This window comes from Aulonocara sp. 'chitande type north' Nkhata Bay, linkage group LG4 (genome assembly GCF_057382095.1).
Source record: "Aulonocara sp. 'chitande type north' Nkhata Bay isolate Kocher_YH1m ecotype deep benthic linkage group LG4, A_spYH_male_GT1.1, whole genome shotgun sequence".
In the NCBI taxonomy this organism is placed as follows: domain Eukaryota; kingdom Metazoa; phylum Chordata; class Actinopteri; order Cichliformes; family Cichlidae; genus Aulonocara; species Aulonocara sp. 'chitande type north' Nkhata Bay.
In genome coordinates, this window is record NC_141347.1 from 15676313 (window position 1) to 15697459 (window position 21147).

General features: G+C 41.5%; 2 protein-coding genes across 3 annotated transcripts; both read left to right on the forward strand.

The window, feature by feature from the left end:
- The first annotated feature begins 1763 nt into the window (after window positions 1–1763).
- LOC147332247 (calaxin-like) lies at window positions 1764–2761 on the forward strand. The gene is made up of 3 exons (XM_086290780.1): window positions 1764–1869; window positions 2421–2569; window positions 2693–2761. Exons 1-3 carry the CDS (start codon window positions 1764–1766, stop codon window positions 2759–2761), a joined length of 324 nt encoding a protein of 107 aa, XP_086146906.1.
- Window positions 2762–5277: 2516 nt separating this feature from the next.
- Window positions 5278–21097, forward strand: smurf1 (SMAD specific E3 ubiquitin protein ligase 1). Of its 2 annotated transcripts, none has more exons than XM_086288700.1 (18): window positions 5278–5554; window positions 12036–12074; window positions 12590–12698; window positions 14337–14470; window positions 14583–14648; window positions 14783–14858; window positions 15093–15304; window positions 15397–15481; window positions 16675–16821; window positions 17014–17248; window positions 17372–17475; window positions 17805–17919; window positions 18001–18179; window positions 18303–18440; window positions 18556–18676; window positions 18852–19053; window positions 19337–19421; window positions 19508–21097. In XM_086288700.1, the coding sequence occupies exons 1-18, from the start codon at window positions 5500–5502 to the stop codon at window positions 19605–19607; spliced, it is 2202 nt and encodes a 733-aa protein (XP_086144826.1). In that variant the 5' UTR covers window positions 5278–5499; the 3' UTR covers window positions 19608–21097. The 2 variants fall into 2 exon arrangements, with proteins under 2 accessions (XP_086144826.1, XP_086144827.1); XM_086288701.1 differs by having other exon boundaries at window positions 19346–19421.
- Window positions 21098–21147: the final 50 nt, after the last annotated feature.

Below are 21147 nucleotides of genomic sequence, written 5' to 3' on the forward strand. Positions count from 1 at the left end.
ATGGTGCATCCAATTGAACTTAATTTTATGTCACATCTGCCATGACTTTATCGTCTCACTCATATTCCCATCAAAGTTATAATTCTGCACAAGTGTAAGTCTCTCACAGTTCAGGTATTTTATATTTTTGGTACCTGTGCAGATGAATCCCATGACTCAGTTGAAACCCCAACTTTTCCTTTTGACACCATAAATTAACATTTGTGGGTCTGAGTGAAACATTATAGGAACTAAGGATTATAATGCAATTTAAATATTGCTGGGGTGAACAGCATTCAAGGCCTAACTTTAGAGGAAGACCGTCATCCATTCCTATCAGCATGTATTATCATATATTACCCATTTTTCCGCAGCATTTGTCTGAGTTTTAATTAAAATGGAAGCTCTGCCAAACATCTGCAAAGCTGTTACAAAAGTTTGTTGTTTGCTTTTTTTATATTAGTGATATTCATTGATTTTTGAATAAGAAACGTAAAGCAGAGTTGTTGAAGGGTTAATTTAGGTACTAAGTTTTAAAAGTTATTTTTAAAGTGAGCAATTATTGACAAAAACCTAAACAACTAGGTTTGGGTTGATGAGGTTAGCCATAAAAAGTGAGACCGTACCATTTTTTATTGGCAGTGATTCTATGTAGGGATATTGTTAAAGTAGAAATTAGGTAAAAGAGCGCTATATTAAAAAGTAACTGCTATGATCTTCTATAAATAGATTTTAATGTATGTCTATCTATGTATTATTATATTTGATTCATTTTTCGTGAAGTAAATGTAAAAAAAAAAAAATAAGTAGAATTAAAGCTGCAAGCAGTGACGAGAGGGCCCTCGCACCCCAGCGCATCAAGCTAAGCCCAACACCTACGCCCAGCAGGCAGCGATGGAGATTACCATCCAATCTGATGTCCCACTGACGCATATCATGAGTAGAACCACCAGTTAAAATTTTATCTCGTTCAATGATGATTATAACCCACTTTGCATTTCCTCTTCCCACTAGGCACTGCTCTAACCATTACTGACAAATGGCACATGAATCGGTTCGGGGCTGGACTCTCATTCTGCCTGTTAAGTTTGGGAAAGTTTTGGGAAAGCCAAGTGTATCTTTTAGTTACAACAGTTAAATGCTTCTTCTGATCATGTGATTGAAGGTCGACGTGTCGCCATGACCACATGGTTTCACAAAACGTGAAAAGCTTTGCAATTTAGCATCATCAAGGTCTTTAGATTTCACCCGTTGAAGATCACGTGAATGTGATTAAATCCCTAGGAGGAGTTCGTTAAAGTACGAGGCCTGAAAACATCTTGGCATTTTACATAAGCCTGCCAAATTTCAGACACATAGATGAAACATAGAGTAGGGGGTGGTCTTTTGAAATTTTGTATGGGGTGCTGTGGAGCTATTTTGCAATATTCCATGAAAACGACCATATAACAAGAAAGCCTTCCTCACATTGGAGGTTTACACCTATAAAAAATCAATTGAGGATTAATGATTCGATATCACTTTATTCAAGCTAAAATCGATCTGAATCGGAAAATCTCCGGGCTAAACTCGGCTAACTTTGTTATAGCGGTAGTTTAGTGCTCTTCATTATGGGGGCCGTTTGTAAACTGAAACATGCTGGAATTAACAGCAACATTTTTCCACTTTTAGCTCAAAACCTTACAAAAACATGTTTTTTCGAGTCATTTTTTACAACATTCACTAAAATATTTGTAGCTTTTTATGTTTAAAACACAATTTTAAATGTTAACTTTAACCTGCTTATGGTGGAGTCTGACAACTCTCGAAGAGCAGTGCACAGTCTGGACAGTGGGAGGTTCCTAAGTATACTGCACAGCATCTTTGGGCTGATTGATGACAGGATCACAGGTAGAGGTATTCAGTTTACAGTTATTTATATTTATTTATAGTAAAATGTCGATAAAATGGTGGCAAGTAAACTAAATCTCCAAATCATCACTATCACCCTGTAAATACTCTCCAATTTGGCACAACCCAGAATTCTTATTATACAATAGCCCTGTCCACTTTCCAATATGGGAGCACAAAGGAATCACTCACCTCCACCAGCTCTTTCAAAATGATTAAATCATATCCTTCAGTACATTTGTCCAGGAGAACAGAGTTGGGAATGAACAATATCTTCAATACAAACAATTAAAATCTATAATTAAATCCAAGACATGTTGTGAGTGTAACTGTCTGTCATTCAGTCTTCACTACATTTGACAAAGACAAAGACGGCGTTGTCGGCATGGAAGAGTGGATTGAGGGGACTGCCTGTTTTTCTTCGGTGCACCTTGGATGAAAAAATTAAATGTAATTCCTCAATCTTACTTTTTTTGCTTAGGCTCACTCTCACACCTTAACACATGTAGCTTATCTGCCTAAAACAAATTCCTATGTTTGGCATGGCTCAGATTGCTTCAGCATGTACGACTTGAATGGTGACAATGCCATCTCTAGAGAGGAGATGCTCGATTTTCTGAAGGAGAGGCTCATCAGACGGCCCAATGAGGACCCTGACGAAGGAATCAAAGACCTGGTGGAGATCATACTGAAAAAGATGGTGAGCTGTTTGCTGCACAGATAAAACTGTTTTCACGTGGTTTTCCAAAAAATAAAAATATTAAAAAAATTCTCAGGTCTGTAAATAATTTACCAGCTCTGCCAATGGTGCTTCCTCCCACAGGACTATGATCTTGATGCCAATGTGGTCGTTTTGGCCCAATCAAAGGCTCATTATGACCAGAAACAGTAATGGAGGGCTCCTCAGCCTCTTCCATTTTGCCTTTAGGGTTCTCCCAAGTGTGTGGTCCAAAGGAGAAATCTGACTGCAGTGGTCTGATGTGCTGCTTGTCTCTATTTGAGAAGGTCTATTTGCACCTTGAATCCACTTCTCGCTGTGTCAGCACAGGTATTGTGTAAAGTCCCTATTTTATCCTCTGTCAGTAAAACCCTATGTTGACTTTTAGGTCCATAGTAATGATGTTCTTGGGGAGGTAATAGCAGAAGAGTAAAGTCTAAATAGCAGCTGATGTTTGAAGTTTCCCTTGTATTGTCATTTCCAGAGGTTTGTTTGCGTGTGAGGTTGTTGTCGTCTGACGTGGTAGTTTTTTCTGATGAAGAAGGCTCCTCTTGCGTGTCCTCTTTCTGTGTAAAAATCAACATCATTTAAAAAGATCCCAGTCAAATTAAAAGAAAAGTGCCAAAGGGAAATTGTGGAAATGTACAAAGAAACAATGAAAAGATGTAAAGTGACTAGTTGTGTGTGTGTGTGTGTGTGTGATTATCTTAGCTTAGGTTTGCTCGGACTAAGGTGGAACTAAGTTGTTGTTTATTGGAGTGGTGGATTTTGTGAAGCAAAATCTAACCTATAGGTATAAAATTATACGGACTTAGCACATGTGCAGCACACCACCATAGAAACTTTTCTCACCCATGTGTCGCTTTGCTGAACTGAAACCAAATTATTCCGAAGGTTCTTCAGACTTTGCCAGTTATGCATAACGAACAGTTTCTGGAACTTTACAAAGTAGACCTCTGTGAACTCCTCAGCAGGATACTCATCCAGGGGCCTATACTCATCTACAGCTCCATAGAGGGCAAACAGCTGAATCAAGTTATAACCCCAATTTCTGGGACCCCTTGAACCATCAGATAACGACTCTCTAGATTTATGGTGTACACCTGCAAATAATGCAACACTTCACTGCGGTACACTGGTGCGAAAATGTTTGTGTGAAAACTGTAAATAGTGGCTATATTTATCGTCCATATTGTACATTTTACAGTGGTGGCACATTTCTGCGGAGACATTTTGGACTGTTTAACCCTTCTGAAACTTTTGAATGTTTTCCCAAAGTTTTGGGGATCATCAAGATGAGCTGTGGTGGATGTGAGACGAGGCGTTTTGTTCTTTGCAGTCACCAGTGGTTTTCTCATTGGAACACTTCCATGGATGCCATTTATGTCCAGTCTCTTTCTTATTGTTGAATCATGAACTCTGACTGAGGCGAGTGAGGACTGCAGTTCGTTAATGTTGTTCTGGGTTCTTTGTGACCTCCTGGATGAGTCATCGATGCACTGAATGTTGGTAGGCCAGCCACTCCTGGTAAGGTTCACGACTGTTACAAGTTCTTTTCCAATTGTGGTTAATGGATCTCACTGTGGTTCACTGGAGTCCATAAAATCTGGAAGGGAGCAAATGCTTTTTTAACAACAATGTAAGTGACGTTCCCCTGTAGCAGGGGGCGTCTCACACCTTAAGATACCCTCTTTTGGTCATATATTTCTAAACAGAGGCATCTTCATATCTTAACTGATTTGACTGCTGACCTGGCACACACAGACCACATCGATCGACTATGAGTTTGTCACACACTTGATGTTAGCTTGCTTGAAGTGTTGAACACGAAAAAGAAAACTATGTGGAAAATTATGTTTGCAATCAAATTCAATCCATAACTGTCACTTTTAAAAACGCAAAAAAATGCTTTTTACACCGCCCCTTGAAGCTAATATCCCTGAACAAGGTGAGATAGCCTAGCTAACAAAACACCTAGCAGTATCATTTCAGCAAAATGATTGAGTTTTGTTGAGTTGAACAATTTTTAGTTAAATGTTGGCCCGTTCTGTGTTGTTCTATTTTTGTATTTTTTTAACAAAATGAATGCTGTTGTAAATTAAATGGCCCAGGTGTGTAGTTGACACAGACCAAATATGAAGCTGATCTGATCAAATTCCTAGGAGTTCGCAAAAGTACAACGCCTAGAAATGGCAAAATCGGTGCCAAAATCTCACATTCAATTCAAAATGGTGGACTTCCTGTTGGGTTTGCGTTGATGGGCCCAATTACTTTTTTGTTCGTCTTGGTATGTTACACGTCTGTGCCAAATTTCATTCATGTAGCTCAAACTATGTGGTCATAGGACTTTATTTAACAACGCATAGGTGGCGCTCTAGAGCCATTTTGCACCACGCATATGCGAAACTATTAAAATACCAATTTCTTTTTACCAGACCTGACACGTGTGCAACATTTCTTTATTTTTTCTCTGTTTTTAAGTATGTTAAAGCCCTCAAAAAGCCACTTGTTTTGTCTGAATAATAATAAACGAGCAATTCCAGTAGGGTCTTCGTACTTTTAGTGCCCGGGCCCTAATTACTGAAATAAAAACCAAAACAGAATGTCTAAAGACTTGAAAGAATCTGATCACCACGGGCACGCCCACGCTTCCCGGAGCGAGCACGTACTGTACAGACACTGAGAACAATACGTCAGTACGTGCTTGAGCCTGCCCGAAAATGTTCTCCCGTGTTGTCGGATTTCGAAGGAGCGCAAGACTTTGCGGTGAAATAATACATTTTTATCCGTGAGGAAACCAAAAGCAAACCGCATGTGTGGAAACTGAAGTTATTCGCAGTTCCATTACTTGGTGAAACTGTGATTTTGGCTGGCTCGACAGGGAAGTTTGTGTGATCGTTTTTCCCGGAGTGATGTCGAATCCTGGGAGTCGGAGGAACGGGTCCAGCATCAAAATCCGACTGACAGGTAAAAGCGAGAGCGAAAGAAAGAGCTTACGGTGCACGTTTAAACCGGAACTCAGTGTTTGCTCGGTAACGTGTTGATTTTAGCAAACCCAACGAGACAACGCGAAGTGTCTTTGAGCCTCTCGAGTCTGCTGTTCGCCCAAACATCCGGTTTTTGTGTGGCAAACACCAGCCGAGTGCTAGCTTGTTAGCTTAGATGCTAAGTAAATTACCGAGAGGACAGCCGAGGAGCTGTTCACTGTCCTGTGCGTTTTGCAGCTGAGACAGGCGACTAGTCCGCTAGTCGTGGTGAATGCCGACGCTTGAAAGCCACGCTCAGAAACTTTATCAACCACTAACAGTGGCTTCTTAGCCTGCTAGCTAATAGTAACATTGTGGTTAATGTTGACCGCTAGCGCTTGCTAGCTACACCCTTTTTGGGGGGTGCTGACCACCAGCCGAAACCTCCGCTTCAGCCGAATGCGGCGAGCTCTGTAACGCTGGGGAGAGAGCAAATGTGGAGCGGCAGCCTGTATGAAAATTGATCTCCCGCTAGATTTGACATCCTAGTCCGGATTACCAATGAGTATCGATTGGCATTTCGCTGCTGTGTCAGCTGTAGCTGCACAAATGTCGGACTCGTTGAACTTGTCCCCACTGAAGGAAGTGCAGCATGTTTGTTCTTCAGGGGTCATTTATTCAACCGAATTGAGCTAAAAAAAATTATTTTTCAGTTTGTGGGTCGGAGTCTGCCCTGTAGGTCATATAGAAGTTTCCTCCTCCGCTCCACATACAGTCACAGCTGGAACAAAGGTTCCTACTGTTGATAATGTAACCCCACTGGGCATCCAAGGGCCTCTATTCAAATGGAAATGACCCATCTGAGCCGCTGAGCAGACGCCTTGTCCCCCTGAGTCAAAACTGAGCAATGACACACACTAAAATTTGCTTTCCGTCAGACTAAATATTTCTTTGTGTGGTTTTTATGGAACATTGCAGCAGTGTACTGCAAAGGTATGATTGTGATGGATGTCTTTTAAAGCAAATGCCTGTCAGCACTGATGTGGTGAAGTGCTGTCTGAAAATGCACCCCACATGCTGTTTACTTACTGACTCTTCCTCTCAGAGTGGATTTCAAGAAGGAAGGGTGGGAATCAGACCAACGGATCTAGCACACTTCGTCACTTATCCCACTGTTTATACATTTCAGGTTGAGGTTATCTGCGCTTGACGTTATCACTGAGTCTCACTTAGCCACGTAGATCTGCAAAAGAACAGTTCATCGCTCCTTTTGTTTGAAATAATAACAAAGGACTGATGTCACTCTTGACATTCAAGGGTGACATCTGTGATCAAAATAGATTATGTCATTGTATCAACTGTAAGCGGGTATTTTATATACTACTAAGATTGGTAGATTAACTGATAACAAATCATTTTAATCAGAATCAGTTAAAACACTGCAGTCATCTGGGATTATAATAGATCGTGTCCTCTTATGATAAAGTTTACTGTAAGCGACTCTGGTAAAATAAGCTCTACAAGAAGTATGTTATCGTAAAGTGTTTCATCAGGTGAGTTAAAATGAAAGCAAGCAGAGAAGGTATGTGTGTGTAAACTTGTATGCAACCAGAGGTTATTGCCCCTGACTGTGCCCCGCCTCCACAGGTATGAGTGGAATTCTAATTGGGTAAGGAATGTGCAATGAGCCAATGGGAGTGCAATGCTGCCAGGCTGGCCAGCTCTGTTCAGTCTGCCAGAAAGAGTTGGTTGTTTCCCCCCCTTAACATCAGTATATCTGGAAAGCGTGCACGTGTGTGTGTGCAGTAGGGACATAAGCATGTTTGACACTGGGTCAGATCTGAGAGACTTTGTTGTGTTTACAAGTGATTGTTGTGTCTTCCTGTGTTCGTTATCTTTTTCTTAAGCTTAAGTATTGCTTTGAATAACACGGAAGACCTAAGTAAGTGAAATACTTAATGAAAACAGGGGGAAAAAATGTAAACTATTTTGAAACTTGTGTAATGCGGTATAGACATTTGTTTAGGAAGCAAAAGGATACTGGTTGAATTCCAGCCAGAGACACACGAATCCCTGGGTTTGCATTAGGTTGGGCATCTGGCATAAAACTCTACCAAATCAACCTAGTGCATCCACCGCTTGTGAGAAGGGAACAGTCAGAAGTAGCTTCTGTATTGAAACCAATGTATAACCAAATTATTTATGTCATACACAGTGTTAAATATTTTGAAAAAAAAGCACCAAATGTTTGATCATACGCTAATTTTGTGAGTTTTGATACCAAAAACTTGCAACTGCAGTAATATTTTAAAAAATAAATAAATAAAATAACTAGCTGTAGTGTATCTCTGGTTTTTGAGCTTGTGAAACATAACATTTGAATGCAAAAATATGGTCAAGGCAAGATGCAGAACATAAGTAGGTCAAAAATGGTGGAGAAAAGGGTGTTTTTGTTTGTGTTTTATTGTGGAAAATGCCATGAAAGGAATTAAAGAATCAGTCATTTAGTAGGATAAAGTTAGTGGACGCAACACGTGCCGCTCAGGTTTTGGTGCCAGTCAGTCGGATTGAGTGCTTAACTTGCCTGAGCTGCAATACCGGGCAGCATCAGGACAAGAGGTTACTTGAGAGGGAAGGGGTGAAGGAGCTGAAAAGAGGAGGACAAAAGTGCGAGGGAATGAGGAACAATCAAAGAAAAGGAGAAAAAAAGCAGTGAAATAAAAATGAGTGTTTGTGTGATGGATACAACAGAGGAGAGAAGGGGGGAGTCCGATTCATGCTTACTTAGGAAGCAGCATAAGCATTTCTAATCCCTTCACTTACTAAGCTTGCAGTATGTGCAGAAACACATTTACAGAAAAGCATGCAAAACAGGATGTAGAAACATGGATGAAGAGGTTAAAGAGCCTCAGCGTCCACTTATTCTTCATTACAGAACCATTGTCTGGGTGTTTGTGCAAGCCCTTCTGTTGTCCTGCGTCTGTGTACTGCAGGCTACTTGTTATTAAGCAGGTGTGATATTTGCTCACATGTCCACCAACCACTGCTTTGTTTTTGTTGCCGAAAGAAGGTCATACAGGAAATGACATCATAAGCTCACGAGTTGTTCTGCTTGTAAGGCTGCGGGCGCTTGCTGAGACAAGAAAGTCTAGACCGCTCGAAGTTTGTCAGCATTCATCATGTTTTTTGACTCGAGCTGTGATCAAAGTGCAAAGAGATTGCACTACCTTGGCTTCGTTACCGGAGCACTCGGCCATTAATGGTGATTTAGGAAGCTTTAATTAGGTGCTGCAGTTGTGCATTTCTGGTCATTATCTAAAGAATATCTGGTGTCAAAGAGGTGTAGAGCAAGTTTGCTAACGTCTGTAGGAGATGGTTGATGTGATTTTTAAATTCCTTATGTAGCTGACTGACTGGTGCAAAAGAGGCTCACTTTTTCTTCACCTCTCTCAAACTGTTTCTGCTTGTCCCATCAAGATTGGATGAATAGAACCCCCGCCATCACTACCCTACTGACTGTCTAGCTTTTTCATACTTTTTTTTTTTAAACAGAAAGGCAGTAAATGCAAATAAAAAGAAAGGGAAATGACAGTGGGGAAAGAAACTGAGAACCAGCTGAGCTGTTAGGCTGTAAGCTCTGTGTGTTTTTTACCAGCCATGACCTTCGCAGAATGAGGAATTTCCTGAGATGCTGAGAAAGGTCCTGTCACACATTCAGGGCCACAGAAGAGCAAGTCAGAAAACACATTGTGGGAAGAATTGGTGAATAGCACAGCAGGGACAGCGACAGAGGCTTCCTTTACTTCCAGTCTGAAATAGGTGGCAGACTTTAGAAACTCGATTCCCTCCCTTTCCTCACACACTGCGTTTCTTTCATTACGTCTGTAGAAAAGATGAAGTCTCAGTGTGGAATGTGTGAGTCAGGAGGAAAGGATTGGAAGAGGTTGACAGGGAACAGGGAAGGATATCCTGAAGCCATTCTCCATTGGTTAATCACAGGAAATGGACTAGGCAACACCAGACACGTACGTGCCACTCTGGTCACCACATCCTAAACCACTGACTGCCTGACTAACTTCCTAGATAGCCGTCTGGGCCAAACCGAATCAAAAGGCAGTTTAGGTGTGTGGCAGATCAGTTAAGATCTAAGGTTGTTTTCCCCTGACGGTACCAGCAGTACTTAACTCTGAAAAGTTCCCAGTGTCTCACCAGCATTGTTCAGTTAGTGTAGATTGGATGGAGGACTTTTGAGATTATCTTTATTAATATGCAGAATACTTTTTTTTAAATCAGCTTCTAAAGAATTAATTACACTGATCTAGTCCAGTGCCTGGGGTAATAAATGAAAATATTGCTTTATCAAGTCAGCAGCGTGAAGCTCAAAGATTAAATCTATTAATGGACACAAAACAAGAAAAGCACCAAATCTACATGTTGAGGAACGCAAATATTTGGTCATTTGGGTAAAAAAAGAAGGGCAAATAATTAAGGGATCATCAAAGTAGACTAAGTGCAGAGTCAGCTTATTTCAACTTGCCATGAAAGGTAATTTAAAGTTGCGGTAGATGTGTAATGAAGGCCACAAAACCCCTCAGATGTGTGGGATGACTCTCCTACCCACTTCATGCACCCATTGCTCCCCTGCCAAGCTCCATGCAGGTGATTGATTGGGTTACACATTCTAACTCAGATCTGATTTTGACCCCCCCACCCCACCCCAATTCATTTTAATATGAAAATGAACAACAGAGAGATGAAGCCACATTATTTTTCTAAGGTTCTGTCAGGCTGTCTTGTTTTTGGCCACAGAGCCGTTTATCTTAATTACGTGTCATGTCAAACAGTTTGAGCTGAAACTAGCACAAGAACTCATAAATACTTTCTGGCGACCTTTATGTTGGTCCATAGTGGTGTGTATTTTTAATATTTAAAGAATAATCAAAAAATAAATAAATTGCTGACATTGCAGTCCAGCTCAAGAAATGTGCTGTTCATGTTAGATTTTGCATTTACTTCCTTAAAATATCAGTGTGACTGTGAATCACTAGACTCACACTGACATTCTGCAGTAACACAGGAGTAAATGTGCAACACGACACCAACGGAAATCATACTTTATCCACACATAACCTATATGTTGTCAATAACCCAGTACAGTGGCTTAACTGTGGTTTTTTTCTGCATTGACAGCAGAGGCTAGAGGCATTGGGACAGCTGTGTTTGCCTGCACGTAGTCACTTTCACTCAAGCTGTTAGTTGTTAGTTGTAGCTGTTAGTTAGTGCAGCTTTAGTGATTTCCACTCTTCAGTGCCTTCCAAAGCAAACGATTACTAATTATGGCAGAAAGTGCTGTTTGTGCATTTGTGCTGTTGCCCACGTAGTCATGACATGGAGTGTGTGGATTCTTCTTTTCCTAAAAGCTAAAGTTAAAAATGACTAAAACTAAGTTTAGGTCTGCCGTCGTCTGTGACGGGAAGAGAAGCCAGAAATACTACAGTGTCTTCTGGACGCTGATGGTGACTAAATGAAGCTAGCCCAATACATTCTTCTTTTTTTAACCTTTAGAAATGTTAGCGCACCGGAAGAAGATGATAATCTAATCTTAAGCATACTGACTGTTATGACACGCTGAAATAAGAGATGAAACATCAGGACAGTTAACTAAAAAAAGCGGAACTTTGAAGGTCCTTTTTAATGCACAGTGATCAGCTGATCTTTACAGATAAGTGTGTCAAACAGCAAACACAAAGCTCACATGCAGTCAGAACAAAAACCTTACTGTTTCTTTACAAAGCAGAGCTCACAGGTATACACCCTACACTTTACTTACCAGCCCAAATAAAAACACTGCATATAAATTTGACAAAGGCCCAGTGGACTTGAAGTGCAAACATTATCCGTGTTGATTACAGCTTACCTTTTGAATTGCATTGCATCAGCTGTGAAAACCAACATGCAGCTTGTTTTTGTTCTGCCCTGAAACAAACACTTGAGTGTATTTCTAAAAAAAAAAAAGAAAGAAGAAGAAAGAAATAGCTGTAAAGTTGTTGCTCTCTTGTGTTTTCAGTGTTAGAGGAGAGCTAGCCTAGGGTGTCATATGCCAGCTGTCTGGGGAAACAAATAACCAGACTTTGTGTACACCCACGTACATGATAAACAACAGTTTGCACACACTTACAAATTCTCAGAGTCTTGGTCAGATTGAGCTCTGCTCTCTGACTCTACAAAGATGGTGTGGGTATAGAAAGTGGTCTCCTGCTTTATCCGTGGGTGGTCTTTCAGCGTGTGTCTGTCTTTGTGCCTTTTGCCTGACACTAGCCTGTACTTCTCTGTCCGTGTCATATCCACTTTCATGACCGTCCTCTGGCATTCATACATTTATCCTGACCCACATTCTTTCCCCTCAGATGCGTCCTCTGTGTCAGCCTACGTGCTGTGATATTACATATATTTGTGTAATTTTTTTCTCCTTTCTCTTGCAGTATTATGTGCCAAGAACCTCGCAAAGAAAGACTTCTTTCGTAAGTACTCTGATTGTGATCTTTTTCACATGCATATTTCTGGCATTATAAAGAGCCCGTGTGACATAGGAGCGACTGTGAAAACAGAGTGCCATTGATGTTGCTCATTTGCTGTTCTGAGGGATAACTGTTGACCTGTGGTAGCGCTGGAATACAACAATGACCCTGACTGTCACCCCACAATCAGGGGTTTGTTTAAGGCTGCAAAGCTTCTCCGAGTGTGCCCAGTTTTGTTCTTGGTCAGAATTTGTTAAAGGCTGCCTGGATTAGAGTCTTCATTTCCTGTCAGATTAGATGGTGAATCTCAAGTACTGTTAATAAGAATGGCAAACAAACTGAATTTCCTGTTTGTTTTTAAACTGCAGGCCAGTATGAGTCTAGATACAAATACAACAACTCCATTTATGTTAAATGTTTTAACATGGAGATCATGTTTATGAGAAGCACCTAAGCCACTTTGGATTTTGAGAGACTTTATGGGCAACAGATTTTTAATTACAAGTTTTTGTGTGCAGGTCTGCCAGATCCTTTTGCCAAAGTCGTGGTGGACGGATCAGGTCAATGCCACTCTACAGATACAGTAAAGAGCACACTGGACCCCAAATGGAATCAGCACTATGACCTGTGAGTCTCGTCCACAGCTCTAAAAACAAATCTACTATACGTTTGCAGTAAAGTAATTTCTGCTTAGGTATAGATATTTAAAATGAATTATAATTAGTTTAACATAGCCATCCATCCATTTTCTACCACTTGTCTGTGTTCAGGTCACGGAGGCAGCAGTCCTCTGTCGTGCGTTTTAAACAGAATAAAATAAAACAACAGTTTTTGACTTCTTGTCTTATATCAGCACAGATGTGCTGGTGTTGTCTGAGTGGCGACACCTATCATTCATGAAAAGACATTAGCGGCTGCCTGTGCCTTATCACAGGGCATGAGTAGAAGTGACTTGTAAAGACATTACCGGCAGCACACAAAGCAATAAACGCACCAGGTATACTGGGGACTCAAACAGAGAGACCCAGGCTCCCCTTGCCCCAGCCACCTCTTCCCAGTCACCACCAGGCGACACTGAGTTATTCCCAAGCCAGCAGGTTGGACCCAGCAGGTTCTGGGTCTAACCTGAGGCCTGGTGTCCAGGAGGCATCCTTTTCAGATGCCCGAACCATTTCTTTCGATGTGGAGTAGCAGTGGGCTATTCTGAATCCCTCTCAAACGACTCAACTCCTCACCCTGTCTCTAAAGCCTGCATTATGCTCTGTTGGGGACACGGACTGCTGGAGACCCTACAGCCAAATATTCATTCCTGTTATACTTCTTTGAAGTACGCTGCCTTGATGGGATGCGTCATTGGTGGATTGTAATGTAAATTCTCTGCAGGTGAATCTGTGCGGTTACAAAAAACAGGCAGGTACGTGGATGCCTGAGCTGATCCTCACACTGACTGTCTGATGATGAGTTTGACGTCACTGGGACCCAAACAGATCCTAGCAAACTCACAGACACAGAAAGTATGAAATCTGTTTAAGTGAGAGGCTAGCCACCCTTTGAAGGAAACTAATTTCTGCTACTGGTGTCCGCCACCTCATTCCTTCGGTCACTACCAAGAGCTCATGACCATAGGTGAAGGTAGGAGCATAGGTCAACCAGTTAATCAACAGGTTCAGTTTTAAGCTCAGCTCTCTTCATCACCACAGATCAGTACAGCATCTGCCCCCAATCCCCGCGTCAGTCTCACAGCTCTGGCTCTCTTCCACAGCATATCCTTTATCCCGTCTTCCTTCTCTCACCTCAACCGGTCGCAGCAGATGGCCGTCCCTCCCTGAGCCTGGTTCTGCTGCAGGTCTCTTCCTGTTAAAAGGGAGTTTTTGCTTCCCACTGTTGCCAAAGTGCTTGCTCATAGGGGGTCATGTGATTGTTGGGTTTTTCTCTGTATGTAATATCATAGGGTCTACCTTGCAATTTAAAGCACCTTGAGGCAACTGTTCTAGTGATTTGGAGCTGTATAAATAAAATTGAATTGAACTTGTGAAGACCTGAAGACACTTAAACTCCTCCACTTTTGGCAGCAACTCATCTATTCTTTGTCATTTTAATTGATTTTCAGTTATATGTAAATGTAACAACTCATTAAAGATGCAGAAGATCTACAGATGTTGATTGTTTCATTCATTCAGATCTTTGACCTTTAAAATGGCTCGCCTTTATAAAAAGCTGGATTAAAGAGACCTGTTGCACTTGTCACTTGTTTTGTTTTTTTAGCTACATTGGTAAAACAGACTCCATCACCATCAGTATATGGAACCACAAGAAGATCCATAAACGACAGGGGGCAGGTTTTCTGGGCTGCATACGACTGCTTTCTAATGCCATCAGCAGGCTAAAAGACACAGGATGTAAGGCCGTCGTCTTTATCTACTGCTCTGATTTTAAATACACACATTTTCACACCATTTATTTAGTGCTGCTCTGTCAAGAAAATAAAAATGTATTTGCTTCCTGTTTCAGACCAGCGTCTAGATCTATGTAAGCTGAACCCCTCTGACAGTGATGCAGTGCGGGGGCAGATTGTAGGTAAGGCTGGACAGCGATGGAGCGTATGTACAGATTAGTCATATTGTTGCTTTTCTTTCACTGTGTGCATTTTCTGCACTCCCCCCTCTAACACGGCGTCAACTCTCTGACCTGTCCGTCCTCCTTGTTTACAGTGAGCCTGCAAACACGAGACCGCATTGGCAGCGGAGGCCCTGTTGTGGACTGTAGAGGACTGTTAGAAAATGATGGGTGAGTGTCACCAGATGTTAACCCTGCTAATATCACACCCTAACTTTTAAATACAAGACTGTTTGGATCTCATGTGATGTTACACAACAACCTGTTTTAGGTCAGAGGATTATTTTAGTTCTATTTGTTAAGTATTTGTCCCTCCTGCTGTCTTTGTTGCGCTGAGTTTGAAATAAAAAGCAGTTGACCCGTCATGTGATTCCAGTGTGTTTTTCTTTGTGCGTTTGTGTGTAGGCCTGTGTTTGAGGGGTGTTTCAGTGAAGAACCGCTGCCCTACTCCGACTCCACCGGTGCCGCGGGAGGCGGGAACTGTCGGCTCGACTCTCCCAGTCAGGAGAGCCGTCTTCAGACCCAGCGAATCAGAGGGCAGGACTCCAGAGGTCATGGCCACACCCCTCAGAACAGACCGCATGGACACCAACCGCCTGACCTGCCAGAGGGATACGGTCAGTGATGAACTCCTGTTGTGGCTATAGATATTTGTTTAACCTAAACCTCACATAGTCCATTTAATGGCTTTCTTTTCTTGTTAAAACAGAGCAGCGAACAACAGTGCAGGGCCAGGTGTACTTCCTCCACACACAGACAGGCGTCAGCACCTGGCATGACCCCCGGATACCACGGTATGACTATGCTGCACTTCATTTAGTCCAAGCATAACTGGAAAAGAGGTGAAAGCCTACAAAGAGACTTAGCCACTGCATCTGCAGACTTAACACACCCTTAAAGTACTCTACTCTCAGGGTTATACTCAGGATTGTATAAAATTTTTCTAAAGGCTTTACAAGAAAAGTCTGTTTCTGTAAGTGAGTGCATTCACATGTAGGTTTACATGTAATTTAAACTTTTCTTTGCATGTTGAGAGGGAGTTCTTCCTTCCTACTTTTGCTGAGTGCATGCTCATAGAGGACCATCGGATAGTTGGGATTATAACTCTAATATTGTACCTATTCTAAACTAGAGTGATATGGTTGACTTGTCAATACACTAAAATTAATGTTTTAAGCATTTGACTTATACACTCAGGCTAACATTTTAGGCCTTATCTACATCTTATATCATACTTTATCTACAAGTTATACTTTGTGTAGATACATCTTGTTTTATGATCTCATGATTTGTGCTAATGGGTGACTGTGACAGTTTTACACCACTTACAATTCTTAATTAGTAAGATTTATGGATGGTTTTGACAGTACGAACTGCCCCCGGTCATAAAAATGTCAGCAATATTAATTACTGCTAACTATAAATCTGTCATAACAGCCCATTACTTCTGACCCTATATGCTGACCTTAATCATAAACATGTCCAAATGACTGTGTTTTAAAGTTTATGATTCAAGGGTTACGTAAAGAGGGCCAAAAAAATGATGAAATTCAAGTGTTTTGTTTCACACTGAGGAAAATTTCAAAATCTGTTATGGTGAGGTACTGATCACAGTAAACATGTACAAGCATTTCTTCAACAAATGTTTTGGTTTTAATAAGGTTCTCAAAGTTTGTAGCCCAAAGAGGTTTAACAGTTTCTTCAAATTTGTGACCCGACACTAAATACACAGTTCGACCCTGTAATGAGCAGCGATATCTAAAAGAAGTGCATAAACACTTTGCTCCATGTGTCTTTAGAGCATGCCCGCTGTCTTTTTTATGCTCTTATTCAGCAGCAGATAAATAAAATAACTCTTAGTAGCTTTTCATGGGCCTTTGGGGTCCAAGTTTAGTTCAGTATGAGGATTATACTACTTAGTATGCATGTTCAGAACAGGTGGAAATGTGGTGCTCTGTCTCACTGTGTTTATCTGTTACTGGTGCAGGGATTTGGCCAGCGTGAGCTGTGAGGAACTCGGGCCTTTACCTGTAGGCTGGGAGGTCCGAAGCACCGTGTCTGGCCGGATCTACTTTGTGGACCACAACAACCGAACCACACAGTTCACAGACCCGCGCCTACACAACATTATCAGGTAAAGCATGGACCAATCTAATCTGCCACCGACCTACTAACGCTGCTGACTGGTGTGATATACAGAAACATGAGCTTATGGTAGATTTCACTGCTTATGCTGAATGGGGCTGTGTGTAATCCTGTGCGTATCGTTCTTCCACAACCTTATATTTCCCTTCTGTTCTCCTCCTCTACTTCTTCCCACCTCCAGTCAGCAATCACAAGTGAAGGAATCTTCCCAGGCCCCCCAGATGGATGTGGGGGGTGAGGAGGGGGGCGGTGGAGGAGTAAGTGGCGGCGGCGGAGGAGGAGGGGATGGAGATGTGGCAGCGCGATACGAAAGAGATTTGGTGCACAAATTAAAGCTGCTCCGCCACGAGCTGTCGCTGCAGCAGCCTCAAGCGGGACACTGTCGTATAGAGGTGTCCCGAGAGGAGATCTTTGAGGTGAGTGCAGGTGGAAGCGGAGGAAACACAGAAGCACTGGCTGTGAATATTAAATAACCGATTAACAAAAGAAAACTGATCTAAACCTGATAGCCTGTAATTAAAGCTGTGTGCGTTATACAGGAGTCATACCGGCAGATAATGAAGATGAGGCCCAAAGACTTGAAGAAACGGCTAATGGTGAAGTTCAGGGGAGAGGAAGGACTCGATTATGGTGGAGTGGCCAGGTAATTTGCTGCACGGTGCTTTTATCATCCTATCGTCCAAGTACCAGTGCTAAGTACACGGTGACAGCTCTTTTAATGCCTGCGCTTAAATGTTAAATGTTACTGCAGTGTTTCCCACCGAGAATTTACAGGTAGTAAGGGGTAGTCTGACATACAGCTGTGAACTTAATTACTATATAATTTATAAATTTACCCCATGTTTTGAAAAAGTGCTACATCAACTGCTTGTACAAAAGACTGGATACAAAGACAGGATCTTGTATTTGATTGTTTTCACTAAAGTCTTGGTGCTACTTCATCTTTGTGATCATTGTGGTGTCTGTCTGCAGGGAGTGGTTGTACCTGCTGTGTCACGAGATGTTAAACCCCTATTACGGCCTGTTCCAGTACTCCACAGACAATATCTACACACTACAGATCAACCCAGACTCCTCCATCAATCCTGTGAGTACACACAAGTAAACCCACATAACGAACAATGCTAATAAGTCCCGACTCTGTGTCTCACACTGTCTTTCTTTTAAGGACCACCTGTCATATTTCCACTTTGTGGGTCGTGTGATGGGCCTGGCAGTTTTTCACGGTCACTACATCAACGGGAGCTTCACGTTGCCCTTTTACAAACAGCTGCTGGGCAAACCCATCCAACTCAACGACCTGGAGACCACCGACCCCGAGTTGCACAAGAGCCTCGTCTGGATATTGTGAGCAAAAGCACCAATAAATGAATCCTCTCAGCCTGGCGCAGGCAGACTGCTTAGTTTGTGTCCTGCGTGCTTGTCTACATAGTTTCCGTTTCAGCTTTTACTTTGATGTGTTGTGTGCAGGGAGAATGACATCACTTCAGTACTTGATCACACGTTCTGTGTAGAGCACAATGCCTTTGGGAAGTTCTCACAACATGAACTCAAGCCTAATGGTCGTAATGTCCCCGTCACTGAGGAGAACAAGAAAGAATATGTAAGGTAAATAACTCCACAGTAGTACTCTAAACTCTGTGTCGGATACAGAGTGTAAACATTACTTGCAAACGTCTGCCAGACGTTTACTTATTTTTTTATTTTATTTTATTCATTTCAGACTTTATGTGAACTGGAGGTTTATGCGTGGAATTGAAGCCCAGTTTCTGGCTCTGCAGAAGGGGTTCAGTGAGCTCATCCCACAGCACCTCCTCAAACCCTTCGACCATAAAGAACTTGAGGTACGCGTTTGATACGTCAACAATATATTAGTACTTATTAAATATTTATATGACTTTTACCATATCTGCATGTTGGATTGGTAGTTTTGATTAAATTTCTTCTTCTAATCTGTTATCTAATTCATTATATCCATCTCAAACCCCTACCCACCACCCCGTCTCTAAATCTCTTCAGTTGATCATTGGTGGACTAGGAAAAATAGACCTTGCAGACTGGAAGACTAACACCCGTCTGAAACACTGCACAAGTGAAAGCAATGTGGTGCGGTGGTTCTGGCAAGCAGTGGAGGCTTTCAGTGAGGAGAGGAGAGGACGCCTCCTGCAGTTTGTCACAGGCTCCACCAGGGTCCCCCTACAGGGATTCAAAGCGCTGCAGGGTGGGTCATGCACTGGTACAAACACAACATACACCTTTTGGTTACACTTTGCTTCTGCTATTCCTTTTATGGTAACATTTAGTTCACTTTTTCAACACATAACTCATATACAAGGCCTTTAAATGCAAACTTTTTAACCCAAATTAGAACGATATTAGCTTCATGTGAGAATGGTTAGATGCACGTTTCAATCTGAAACCCATTAAAGAGTGTTGAGAGCTTTTTCTATTTAAAGTCTTTTCTGTGTACCAGAGCAGTGATAACTAGAATGTATGTGTGTAAGGCTCTACAGGTTCTGCAGGACCAAGACTCTTCACCATCCATTTGATAGATGCTAACACAGAAAACTTGCCCAAGGCTCACACGTGGTAAGAACCGATTTCTCTTAGTGTGTCTATATTTGTGTCAATTATTTTTTTTGTTAGTGAAGTAATTCACTCTTTTCTGCCTCCAGTTTCAACAGGATAGACATCCCTCCCTATGAGTCTTACGAGAAGCTTTACGAGAAACTGCTGACTGCTGTGGAGGAGACCTGCGGCTTTGCTGTGGAGTGATGAATCTGCGCACACTTGGCCCTTGCACGTGCACACAGACTATGTGACATTTTACATATATGCACACACACACAAACCGAATATCAAGTATACACAAAGTATACAGAGCAGCCAAGCATCACAAGAACACACTCACTCTCCGGCGACACCTTCACCTCCCGAACCTGTTGGAGGTTAAAGGAGGAAGCACAGCGGGAGGAGAACATTTTAAAAAAAAAAAAAAAAAAAAGGACTAAAAATTTTTTCAAATGTTTTGAAGAAGCATTTTTATCCTTCTGTTTTAACAAGCTATGATGTCATCCTTCAGAATGTTTAACCACCGCAGCGAAGTCTCGGGACGGATTCAGCCAATCGGATACGAAGCCGGGAACATAGAAGTCAGATTTGTGAAGAAGACGACAAAACAAAAAAAAGAAAAAAAGACAGAGCCTGTTTGTCTTTCTGCCTGACGAGTCGATTGATTGACTAGTATTCATGCTTCGTGTTTAACCACTGTCGTGTCTCAGAATGAGCGCATGTATGTACACGTGTTTGTCTGGGTGTGTGTGCATGTGAGAGAGTGCAGATCTACGTGTCTGCGTGTTTTTGCGTTTGTGTCAGGCATGACACTCGGTTACGCTGTAAAAATGATCAAATGAGCCTGCTCCTCTTTTTCTCTTTTTTTTTTTTAATCTTAATTCCTTTGTTTGTATCTGCGACCACTCTGATCCACTCTATTTTATTATTTATTACTAAGTGATTACTGACCAAGCTGCTATATGCTCTGCGTGGAGCCCACACTAATGTCCTCATCACCCCCTCCCCCATAGTTGAAGGGTCAATTCACATGCAAGTAACCCACAAAGTGGGTTCTATTGAATTTTGTTACATTTTTTTAACATTCGTATTACTGCAGAGAAATACTCCTTGTCATTGTATGAAACCTGCTAGTGTTTTTGGTGTTTTAAATGCCCTGTTACATCTGTTAAAAATGAAATCAAAGTGGCTTTCCAAAGCCTTGATTTAAAAAAATTCTAACTCTACTGATGTTATGGAGAGGTCATCTGGATTTGTTTTTTGTTTTTTTTAAACCGAGGATTGAAAGAACGTGTTTCTGGAATTCTGTATAGTTACATCTCCTAAGCCTTTTATACAAGTTTTAGCCCTCATTTTACCTGCTTTTTTTTTTTTGTGGCCCTGATCCCCGCCCCTTTTTCTCTCCATAGCCTGAATGTTGGCAAGAAGTCATCGTCAAGACCATGAATGAGTTTCTTAGCAGTCATTAATGCTCCAAATTGAATGAAATCAGAAGCTTAGAAGTTGAGCAAGCAACATAGAAAGTTCTGTTTTAAATTGAAGACTGTTAATAAGCAGGACCATTTCAGTCTGTATTATCAAGGGTATGAGTTCACTGTGTAATGGATGCAGAAGTATTGTAACTTACTATGTACTAAACATTTATGAAAATTGCGTTGTAAATAAGATTATATTAAAAGAAATTACATTGAAAATACATTGCTTGTGTCTTGTGTCTCTATGTCGACTCTTATGGGTCTAATTA